At 39.5% G+C, this 13,078-nt stretch overlaps 1 protein-coding gene across 1 annotated transcript in view; it reads right to left on the reverse strand.

Annotated features, from left to right (window-relative positions):
* LOC130294957 (zinc finger protein 93-like) overlaps positions 1–13,078 on the reverse strand; it is a 59,123-nt gene that overhangs the window by 13,872 nt on the left and 32,173 nt on the right. Inside the window, exon 8 of the mRNA XM_056545113.1 lies at positions 116–282. Within this exon, the coding sequence (XP_056401088.1) occupies positions 116–282 (167 nt within the window). The remainder of the gene's footprint in view (positions 1–115; positions 283–13,078) is intronic.

A 13,078-nucleotide genomic window follows, 5' to 3' on the forward strand; every position in this document is an offset into this window, starting at 1 on the left:
AAGAGTAAATAATGACACAGTCTAATAACCTGTAGGAATCCAGAGCCCCAATACACAAAGCATCAAAGGGGCCCCGGAGAGCTGAGACATAAGAGCCCCCCGGACTGTCACCCACCTACTCACTGGCGGATCCGCACGAGCTCCCCCCGCATCACACTGTGGACCCCGGAAGTGACGTAGATATAAATCCGCAGCTCCCCTACCTGAAGGCCGCGAGAGAGGAGAGCGGTGATTGGCTGTTACTATGACAACGCGTCTCCGCTCAGTAGCCGGGAGCGGCGGCTGTCAGTGTACACTGCGGGGGATCAGAGGAAGAGGAGATATGGCGGAGACTGAGCAGATAGACGAGCGCTGTATATGTCATCTGTATACTATATGGAGTCCACTATATGGTGTCCTCTATATACTATCTGGGGTCATCTATATACTATATGGTGTCCTCTATATACTATATGGGGTCATCTATATACTATATGGTGTCCTCTATATACTATATGGGGTCATCTATATACTATATGGTGTCCTCTATATACTATATGGGGTCATCTATATACTATATGGTGTCCTCTATATACTATATGGGGTCATCTATATACTATATGGGGTCATCTATATACTATATGGGGTCATCTATATACCATATGGGGTCATGTATATACTATACGGGGTCATCTATATACTATATGGGGTCATGTATATACTATATGGGGTCATCTATATACTATATGGGGTCATCTATATACTATATGGGGTCATGTATATACTATATGGGGGTCATCTATATACTATATGGGGGTCATCTATATACTATATGAAGTCATCTATATACTATATGGGGTCATCTATATACTATATGAAGTCATCTATATACTATATGGGGTCATCTATATACTATATGGGGTCATCTATATACTATATGGGGTCATCTATATACTATATGGGGTCATCTATAACTATATGGGGTCATCTATAACTATACGGGGTCATCTATAACTATTTGGAGTAATCTCTAGCACTATCTGGGGTCATGTAACATCTTATAGAGTAATGGGTAGCACTATATTTGTCCTCTGTATACTATATGGGGTCATCTATATACTATATGGGGTCATCTATATACTATATGGGGTCATCTATATACTATATGAGGGTCATCTATATACTATATGGGGTCATGTATATACTATATGGGGTCATCTATATACTATATGGGGTCATGTATATACTATATGGGGTCGTCTATATACTATATGGGGTCATCTATATACTATATGGGGTCATGTATATACTATATGGGGGTCATCTATATACTATATGGGGGTCATCTATATACTATATGAAGTCATCTATATACTATATGAAGTCATCTATATACTATATGGGGTCATCTATATACTATATGAAGTCATCTATATACTATATGGGGTCATCTATATACTATATGGGGTCATCTATATACTATATGGGGTCATCTATATACTATATGGGGTCATCTATATACTATATGGGGTCATCTATATACTATATGGGGTCATCTATAACTATATGGGGTCATCTATAACTATATGGGGTCATCTATAACTATACGGGGTCATCTATAACTATTTGGAGTAATCTCTAGCACTATCTGGGGTCATGTAACATCTTATAGAGTAATGGGTAGCACTATATTTGTCCTCTGTATACTATATGGGGTCATCTATATACTATATGGGGTCATCTATATACTATATGGGGTCATCTATATACTATATGGGGTCATCTATATACTATATGGGGTCATCTATAACTATATGGGGTCATCTATAACTATACGGGGTCATCTATAACTATTTGGAGTAATCTCTAGCACTATCTGGGGTCATGTAACATCTTATAGAGTAATGGGTAGCACTATATTTGTCCTCTGTATACTATATGGGGTCATCTATATACTATATGGGGTCATCTATATACTATATGGGGTCATCTATATACTATATGAGGGTCATCTATATACTATATGGGGTCATGTATATACTATATGGGGTCATCTATATACTATATGGGGTCATGTATATACTATATGGGGTCATCTATATACTATATGGGGTCATCTATATACTATATGGGGTCATGTATATACTATATGGGGGTCATCTATATACTATATGGGGGTCATCTATATACTATATGAAGTCATCTATATACTATATGGGGTCATCTATATACTATATGAAGTCATCTATATACTATATGGGGTCATCTATATACTATATCGGGTCATCTATATACTATATGGGGTCATCTATATACTATATGGGGTCATCTATATACTATATGGGGTCATCTATATACTATATGGGGTCATCTATATACTATATGGGGTCATCTATAACTATATGGGGTCATCTATAACTATATGGGGTCATCTATAACTATACGGGGTCATCTATAACTATTTGGAGTAATCTCTAGCACTATCTGGGGTCATGTAACATCTTATAGAGTAATGGGTAGCACTATATTTGTCCTCTGTATACTATATGGGGTCATCTATATACTATATGGGGTCATCTATATACTATATGGGGTCATCTATATACTATATGAGGGTCATCTATATACTATATGGGGTCATCTATATACTATATGGGGTCATCTATATACCATATGGGGTCATCTATATACTATACGGGGTCATCTATAACTATTTGGAGTAATCTCTAGCACTATCTGGGGTCATGTAACATCTTATACAGTAATGGGTAGCACTATATTTGTCCTCTGTATACTATATGGGGTCATCTATATACTATATGGGGTCATCTATATACTATATGGGGTCATCTATATACTATATGAGGGTCATCTATATACTATATGGGGTCATGTATATACTATATGGGGTCATCTATATACTATATGGGGTCATCTATATACTATATGGGGTCATCTATATACTATATGGGGTCATCTATATACTATATGGGGTCATGTATATACTATATGGGGGTCATCTATATACTATATGGGGGTCATCTATATACTATATGAAGTCATCTATATACTATATGGGGTCATCTATATACTATATGAAGTCATCTATATACTATATGGGGTCATCTATATACTATATCGGGTCATCTATATACTATATGGGGTCATCTATATACTATATGGGGTCATCTATATACTATATGGGGTCATCTATATACTATATGGGGTCATCTATATACTATATGGGGTCATCTATATACTATATGGGGTCATCTATAACTATATGGGGTCATCTATAACTATATGGGGTCATCTATAACTATACGGGGTCATCTATAACTATTTGGAGTAATTTCTAGCACTATCTGGGGTCATGTAACATCTTATAGAGTAATGGGTAGCACTATATTTGTCCTCTGTATACTATATGGGGTCATCTATATACTATATGGGGTCATCTATATACTATATGGGGTCATCTATATACTATATGAGGGTCATCTATATACTATATGGGGTCATCTATATACTATATGGGGTCATCTATATACCATATGGGGTCATCTATATACTATACGGGGTCATCTATAACTATTTGGAGTAATCTCTAGCACTATCTGGGGTCATGTAACATCTTATAGAGTAATGGGTAGCACTATATTTGTCCTCTGTATACTATATGGGGTCATCTATATACTATATGGGGTCATCTATATACTATATGGGGTCATCTATATACTATATGAGGGTCATCTATATACTATATGGGGTCATCCATATACTATATGGGGTCATCTATATACCATATGGGGTCATCTATATACTATACGGGGTCATCTATAACTATTTGGAGTAATCTCTAGCACTATCTGGGGTCATGTAACATCTTATAGAGTAATGGGTAGCACTATATTTGTCCTCTGTATACTATATGGGGTCATCTGTATACTATATGGGGTCATCTATATACTATATGGGGTCATCTATATACTATATGAGGGTCATCTATATACTATATGGGGTCATCTATATACTATATGGGGCCATCTATATACTATATGGAGTCATCTATATACTATATGGGGGTCATCTATATACTATATGGCGTCATCTCTATGGTAGCATGGGTAGCACTATATTTGTCCTCTGTACGTCTATGCTCAGCATCTCTAGAACTGTTTGGCGGTATCACTAGCACCATATGGGTCATGTTGATAAATAGCACTGAAGCAGTGTTTTCCAACCAGGGTGACTCCAGCGGTTTTAAAACTACAGCTCCCAGCATGCCCGGACAGCCAACGGCTGTAGTTTTACAACAGCTGGAGGCTGCCAAAAAACAAACAAAAAAACCCTAATGGGTTAAGATTTATTGTCTATTCTTCTAAAGCTCAACATAAAAATGTTGGGGAAGGAAGTGGGAGGGATGTGGTTAAGAAATGAGTGTAAATATCTTTCTACAATTTGGCCGCAATGATGCAGCTGTAAGAGGTGTCAGCCCCCCCCCCCCCCCTACACGTACCAAGACCACAAAAGGACTCGATAACAGCCACATATAGTCACCATACCTAGAAAGTGATGGCCCATCGAGGGGAACGGACTAAACCTAATTGGCCAATCCATAAAATTGCCAGATTTATCACAGTGGCGCATGTTGTTTGACTGATGTATGTGTAGACTGTCTTGTCCAAATTTGGGGTTATCTTGGGCGGCACATAGAACCCCAGTGACTATGTTCACAGGGTGGAAATTCAGCAATTCTGCTCAAATTCTGTTTTGCAAAGACTCTGGCAGAATTTCAGCAGAATGCTGTATTCCGCACAGACATTCCGCCATGGGACCATAGCCTTAGTCACATGCCCTTTGTCCTTTTTCTGACTTCTTTTGGTGCAGGAGACGTAATAAATGTGTCTTGATTTCCGTATGCCATATTTTATTTAAAAAATGGGAAAAAGGGGGCAATTCAAGCTTTAATTAGGGAAAGGGTTAATTCACTTTAACTGTTTTTATTTTTTTCTTTACACTTTTTCCTTTTTTTTTTTTTTCTTTACACTTTTTCCTTTTTTTTTTTCTTGACACTTTTTCCTTTTTTTTTTTTCTTTACACTTTTTCCTTTTTTTTTTTCTTTACACTTTTTCCTTTTTTTTTTTTCTGTCTCCATAGGGGACTATACTATTGCATACACTGTTCAATGTTGAGTTTTGGCTCAGCATTCATCAGTGTTATCGGTGCTCTGCTGCTCTGGCCTGCCATGGCTGACTGGGGACATCAGAACACTGATCAGACAGCGAGGAGGCAGGTAAGGGCCCTCCCGCCATCCACATAGCTGATCGGGACCCGCATGGATGTTCCGATCAGCTCCGCTGAGCTAATCGGCACGTGAACCCCCACATTTAGACGCCGCAATCAACTTCAATCGTGGCGTCTAAAGGATTAAAGGCATACTCCGATGGAAAACATTATTTTTTTTTTTTTAAATCAACTGGTGCCAGAAAGTTAAACAAATTTGTAAATTACTTCTATTAAAAAATCTTTACTCTTCCAGTACTTTTTAGCAGCTGTATACTACAGAGAAAATTCTTTTCTTTTTGAATTTATTTTTTGTCTTGTCCACAGTGCTCTCTGCTGACACCTGATGCCAGTATCAGGAACTGTCCATAGCAGGAGAAAATCCCCATAGCAAACCTATATTGCTCTGATCAGTTCCTGACACGGACAGAGGTGTCAGCAGGGAGCACTGTGGACAAGACAAAAAAGAATTTACTCTGTAGCATACAGCTGCTAAAAAGTACTGGAAGGGTAAAGATTTTTTAATAGAAGTCATTTACAAATCTAAAACGTCAAGAGAGTATTTACTGCATGCACCTTTCCAGCCAGTCATATACACACTTGAGTCCAGGATCGTCCGAGACCACCCATCCACGGTAGCACTGCCAGTGCCTGCCTCAAATAGACATAGTCCATAAAGCAGTATCAATAGATAGAAAATAGCAGGCGACACTCCAGGTACTTGTGCAATAAAACCGCTTCTTTATTTGCTTGAATAGCAGGTTACAGCAGAGAGGAACACACCAACAGTTTCACGTCCACCAGAACGCTTTCTCAAGGCCTTGAGAAAGCGTTCTGGTGGACGTGAAACTGTTGGTGTGTTCCTCTCTGCTGTAACCTGCTATTCGAGCAAATAAAGAAGCGGTTTTATTGCACAAGTACCTGGAGTGCCGCCTGCTATTTTCTATCTATTGATACTCATTTACAAATCTGTTTAACTTTCTGGCACCAGTTGATTTAAAAAAAGAAATGTTTCCACCAGAGTACCCCTTTAATACCAGGCATCGGCCCAATTATATATACATGGTGAAGATTAGGTACTGGGTAACATATTTCTTTTTTTTTGTGGATCTGACAGGTATGCTTTATAAAGTACCTCTCATGATCTTGATAAATGTTATAATCCTCCCAGTTGACTCCTCCCATCATGATAAACCACCCCCTGCCTTTCTTTTTATAATTTTTTAGTTTTCTACCTTGATATTGCTCTGTATTTTCTGCTCAGTCTCAATCAGATCCACAGACTGGGAAGGGAGCGTTCCCCAGCAGGTGTGACATCATCTGAAGCCATACGGGGGAGAACTTCCTCCCTCACTCTGCTACACACAACCCAGAGCAGTTCAGTGTGAGATGAGCTATGATTGGCTAAGGCTGCACCCCCCCCCCCTCAGCACTCCAGACTGCATTTCCTGTGTTTAGACTTCTGCCAGGCCAGCAGGAGTCCAAAGTCTAGGCAAGAGATGGGGGAAAATGTAATGTGCTCTGGACAATTAGGGAGACACCTAGTGGCAACTTTTTAAAACAAAGAAAACATAATTTTTTTAAACAAAGTATATTAGAAAGATTTTTTTATTTTTAATGATAGTGCCCATTTAACCCCTTAAAGGGTAGCTCCTACCATTCTATAATTTTTTTTTCTGTCCCTGCCTATTGCCCATTTATCCCTAACCCCCTCCCTGCTTTTAATTTTTTTTTGTACTATATTAAAAATAACTTTTTGTCTGCCTGGTAGTGTGCTCACTACCAGGCAGACTTCCCCAGTAGGCACCATGTCACTGATGCCTGCTGGGGCCGACACTTCCACCCTTAGTTCATCTACACAGGGTGCCTCCAGCTGTTTCACCACTACAACTCCCAGCTTGCCCTGACATCTATTGGCTGTCAGGGCATGCTGGGAGTTGTAGTAATGAAACAGCTGGAGGCACCCTATGTAGATGAACTATAAGTTAGTGCCATGCGGCACTACCCCATTCCCTCCGTCACCCCCCCCCCCCTTCTGAAACCCGGAACCCCAGTCTCCTACAACCCCCGTTATAACCACCAACTCCCCTAAACATCTCTCCTCCAATGAATTAGGACCGAATGCCCGGCCTCAATCGGTCCGAATTCAGGTGTGACGTCACGCTGTGCTGCAGCCGGCCACTAGGAGGGAGACCCCTAGTGGCTGGTTTTCAAATGGAAAATTCACCATGAAAATGAAAAAATAAATTATAGAAAATATATTAGATATGTTGTAGTAAATAAGTACTACAACATATCAAAAAATAAAGTTGGTGGCAGTGCCCATTTAAGGAAGCAGGGTTTTTCCGTTTTTGCACTTTTATTTTTTCTTCATCACCTTCTAAAAATGATAGCACTTAAAATTATGCACATACAGACCCATATGAGGTCTTTTTTTTTGCGCCACCAATTGTACCAATCAACATCAATCATTTCACCACAAAATGTACTGCAAAACCAGAAAAAAAAAATTTGTAGGGCAAAAATGGAAAAAAAAAAAAGCCATTTTGTAATTTTTGGGGGCTTCCAATTCTACGCAGTGCACTTTTTGGTAAAAATGACACCATATCTTTATTCTGTATTCCCATATGGTTACAAGGATACCTAATTTATATAGGTTTTATTTTATTTTACTACTTAAAAAAATGATAACTTCATGCACCAAAATTAGTATGTGTAAAATTGTCATCTTCTGACCCCTATAACTTTTTTATTTTTCCATATACAGGGATGTATGAGGGCTAATATTTTGCGCCGTGATCTGAAGTTTTTATCGGTACCATTTTTATTTTTAAGGGACTTTTCGATCGCTTTTTATACATTTTTAGGGTATACAAAGTGACCAAAAATACGCAATTGTGGACTTTGGAATTTTTTTTACATTTACGCCATTGACTGTGCGGTTTAATTAACATTCTACTTTTATAGTTCGGACATTTATGCACACGGTGATACCACATATGTTTATTTTTATTATGTTTACATATTTTTTATATGGAATTTGGGAAAAGGGGGGTGATTCAAACTTTTAATATGGAAAGGGTTAATGGGTGTTTTTTTAAACTTTTTATTTAACGCTATTTTTTTTTCTTACACTTTTAGTCCCCTTAGGGGACTTATAGGAGGAATCAGTAGATTCCTCATACAGATCAATGTGGTTCCATAGAACCACATTGATATGTGCGTTCTGCGCCTGATTGATAAAGTCTGGTTCAGACAGGTTCTATCAATCCCAGAGCCGGGACAGCCACAGCAGGAGAGGTAAGAGAGGTAAGCCCTCCAGCTACCTCCATAGTGGAACGACCCCCCCCCCCCCCCCGTGATCGTGCTGCGAGGGGGGGGGGGGGTTGGTCTTTGATTCACCCCAACTTTGACAGCGGCGATCGAAAGGGTTAATAGCCGGCCGCGGCAGTCACCGCATGTCGGCTATTAAAGGCGGCCCCCAGCTGCATACCGACCGGTATGAAGCGGGCTCGAGTCAAGGGCCTGCGTCATACACCACTTACCGTGTCAGGACGAGCCGGCTCATCCTTAGACGGCAACCGGTTAATCTCTATGGGAGATTTGGAGACACACAGGAAACGGGCGAAACATTACATACAGCAGCTGAGCCGAGGCCTGGTACGGGAGATCGCGGGGGTCTTGCAGATAGGGGATATGCTTACTACCGCTGGACATCTTCTTAAGTGCAGAATGATAGGGAAGAAATTGATTTTTATATTTTAGCACAACAAAAACAAAAGGAAACATGAAAAATGTTAAAGGGACGACTTTCTAAATGCACAATATACAAGTAAACGAATGACCTCACTCCTGTTCATCTTATTTGTCTTTAGATTAAAGGATGAACAATTTTAGCTTTTAATTAATATCTTAGAGGTTTGGGAGTTGGCGTGCTGTGCGAGCGTAAATAATTCCCTTGGTAACTGACTATATATTTATTAAGGACTAGTTACACATAGGGGTATTCTAGGAGCAGTTCCATAATACATCACCATCTGTGACATTGAGCAGTTTTGTAAGTTTTCTATTTTATTTTATTCATTTATTAATTTGCCTTCAGCAAGTTACATTTTTATTTATACACTTGTGTAGATGTCTGTTACTGCATAGAACTCGCTTTATTATATTATTTACCACATTTATCTTAACCGGCATCAACTCTGGTTAATTGTTTTATGAGGCACCATTGAGCTAATTGTAACCAAAGATAGACATTGAGATTAAGCAGGAACGTCTGTATTCTGACAACGTCATCTAAAGGGTTAATAGACGGCAACAGTGGCCCTCCGCTACCGAAATCAGTCCATACACCCTTCATCACAGCATCATTACGCACATGAAGGGGTTAAAAATATTTTTTTCATTCTTCCCTAGTACTTATTATAGTATAAAAGCACTTTCCCCATAGGTCTTTATTAAAAAAAAAAAAAAAATGTTTCGGTCAACCGCTTCGGTTATCAGTAAGGTCTGCCAGAGAAGCAATTCTTTGTGGGGCTTCTTATCAGCCTCTCTTCTCTTCTGAGCTAACTTCTAAGGTTATGAACAGATCAAAGGTCACAATTGATGGGGTTATAAACTAGCTTATTAGTTTTTTCGAAAAAGAAGGGACAGGCCGAGAAGAAGCCCATGAAATGCTAAAACACAAACAAAACATTATTATTTTTTTATTTTATTATAAAGACCTATGGGGGAAGTGTTAGTTGAAGTCAATGGGTAGGAATATATGCAGCAAAATACGCTACGTGTAACTGAACCCTTAAATGGTCCCTGGATGACTTTCTTCAAATAATTATGCAAATTATATTTATTACATCAAAGGAGATAGGCAAGTGATCCAGGGATTCTGACTGCCAAATGTGAAGGTGTGAAGGAATTCTTGCACGTACAGGATAAAATTGTCTTTCCTAATGAAGCTTGTTCTGCTTTCTCTAAATGTACATTAAAGTAGAATAGATCAGACAAGATAGACTTACAGTCATGTCCGTAAATGTTGGCACTCCTGAAATTTTTCTAGAAAATTAAGTATTTCTCACAGAAAAGGATTGCAGTAACACATGTTTTGCTATATACACGTTTATTCTCTTTGTGTGTATTGGAACTAAACCAAAAAAGGGAGAAAAAAAAGCAAATTGGACATAATGTCACCAACTCCAAAAATGGGCTGGACAAAATTATTTGCACCCTTAACTTAATATTTGGTTGCACACCCTTTGGAAAAAATAACTAAAATCAGTCGCTTAATATAACCATCAATAAGCTTCTTACACCTCTCAGCCGGAATGTAGGACCACTCTTCCTATAACCATCAATAAGCTTCTTAAACCTCTCAGCCGGAATGTTGGAGCACTCTTCCTTTGCAAACTGCTCCAGGTCTCTCTTATTGGAAGGCGCCTTTTCCCAACAGCAATTTTAAGATCTCTCCATAGGTGTTCAATGGGATTTAGATCTGGACTCATTATTGCCACTTCAGAACTCTCCAGCACTTTGTTGCCAAACCATTTCTGTGTGTTTTTTGACGTATGTTTGGAAGACCCGAGATCTCAGACGCAAACCCAGCTTTCTGACACTGGGCTGTACAGTGCAGCTCAAAATCCATTGGTAATCCTCAGATTTCATGATGCCTTGTACACATTCAAGGCACCTAGTACCAGAGGCAGCAAAACGACTCCAAAACACCATTGAATCTCCACCATATTTCACTGTAGGTACTGTGTTCTTTTCTTTGCAGGCCTCATTCCGTTTTTGGTAAACAGTAGAATGATGTGCTTTACCAAAAAGCTCTATCTTGGTCTCATCTGTCCACAAGACGTTTTCCCAGAAGGATTTTTGCTTACTCAAGTTCATTTTGGCAAAATGTAATCTTGCTTTTTAGGTCTCTGTGTAAGCAGTGGGGTCCTCCTGGGTCTCCTGCCATAGCGTTTCATTTCATTTAAATGTTGACGGATAGTTTGTGCTGACACTGATGCTCCCTGAGCCTGCAGGACAGCTTGAATATCTTTGGAACTTGTTTGGGGCTGCTTATTTACCATCTGGACTATCATGCGTTGACATCTTTCATTAATTTTTCTCTATGGATTGCAAACTTCTTGATAATGTTGCGCACTGTGGACAAAGGCAAATCTAGATCTCTGGAGATGGACTTGTAACCTTGAGATTGTTGATATTTTTCCACAATTTTGGTTTTCAAGTCCTCAGACAGTTCTCTTCTCCTCTTTCTGTTGTCCATGCTTAGGCTGCATTCACATCTCGTTTTTACACTACGGGTGCCAGATCCAGCTGGGAGAGGGGCAAACCGGGCTCTCCTGTACCCCAGCCGGCCCTGCACTGAACTCCATTCACTTTACCGACCGGAGTCAAACGGTGACTCCGGTCGGCTCATTTTTGACCCGTATCCAGTTTTGTGACCGGACCTAAAACCGTTGTATACTACGGTTTTAGGTCCGGTCAGGAAACCGCATATGGGTCAAAAATGAACCGACCGGAGTCACCGTTTGACTGCGGTCGGCTCATTAAAGTGAATGGAATTCAGATCTGGTCCGGCTGGGGTACGGGAGAGCCTGGTTTGCCCCTCCCCCTTCCGGATCCGGCACCCGTAGTGTAAAAACAAGTGAACTTCTCTCCTTTTTATCTGCTTTCAGGTGTGATTTTGATATTGCCCACACCTGTTACCTGCCCCAGGTGAGTTTAAAGGAGCATCACATGCTTGAAATAATCTTATTTTTCCACAATTTTGAAAGGGTGCCAATATTTTTTGTAAAGCCCATTTTTGGAGTTTGGTGTGACGTCATGTCCAATTTGCTTTTTTCCTCCCTTTTTTGGTTTAGTTCCAATACACACAAAGGGAATAAACATGTGTATAGCAAAACATGTGTTACTGCAATCCTTTTCTGTGAGAAATACTTCATTTTCTAAAAAAAATTCAGGAGGTGCCAACATTTACAGCCATGACTGTATGTACAGTAACCTCTTTCTGAAAGTTGGCCCAGGTCTTCAGGTTTGGGTAAATGGACTGTATTTTTTATTTGCAGGTGAGAAAAACTATGGAACATGACAATAAAACATCTGGCTCTGAATTCATTCTTCAAGGATTTTCTGGAATTTCTAAACTCCAAATCCCCCTGTTTTTTGTTTTTCTCTCGATTTACAGCCTAACCATAACCGGTAATATTCTGATTATAGCTGTGGTTTTTGTAGATACCCAACTGCAAAGTCCAATGTATTTCTTTCTCCGGAACCTCTCTTTTCTGGACATTTCTTACTCGTCTGTCATCCAACCAAAGTTGCTCTCCATTTTCCTGACTGGAAGTGGAATAATAACTCACCGAGGCTGCATAACTCAACTGTATTTTTTCATGGGTCTAACATGTACAGAGTTCATATTGTTGACTGCTATGGCGTATGATCGCTACGTGGCAATATGTGATCCCTTACACTATCCCCTTTATATGAACAGACGAGCCTGTATCCTTCTAGCAAGTTTCTGCTGGGCCATTGGCTTCTTAGACCCTCTCGCCCATGCAATTGTTATATCAAAACTTCCTTTTTGTGGGTCTCGCATCATACGTCATTTTTATTGTGATTATTCAGTGTTGCTGAAACTTTCTTGTGCTAACATAATGCTCATTGAGGTCACAAGTTTGATTTTTGGTTCCCTGGTAGGATTTACCACATTCAGCCTCACTCTTACCTCCTACTTTTACATCATCTCCACTATTTTGAAAATAAGTACACCTTATGGCAGACGCAAAACCTTCTCCACGTGTGTGTCTCA

The sequence above is a fragment of the Hyla sarda genome, chromosome 11 (genome assembly GCF_029499605.1).
Source record: "Hyla sarda isolate aHylSar1 chromosome 11, aHylSar1.hap1, whole genome shotgun sequence".
Classification (NCBI taxonomy): Eukaryota; Metazoa; Chordata; class Amphibia; order Anura; family Hylidae; genus Hyla; species Hyla sarda.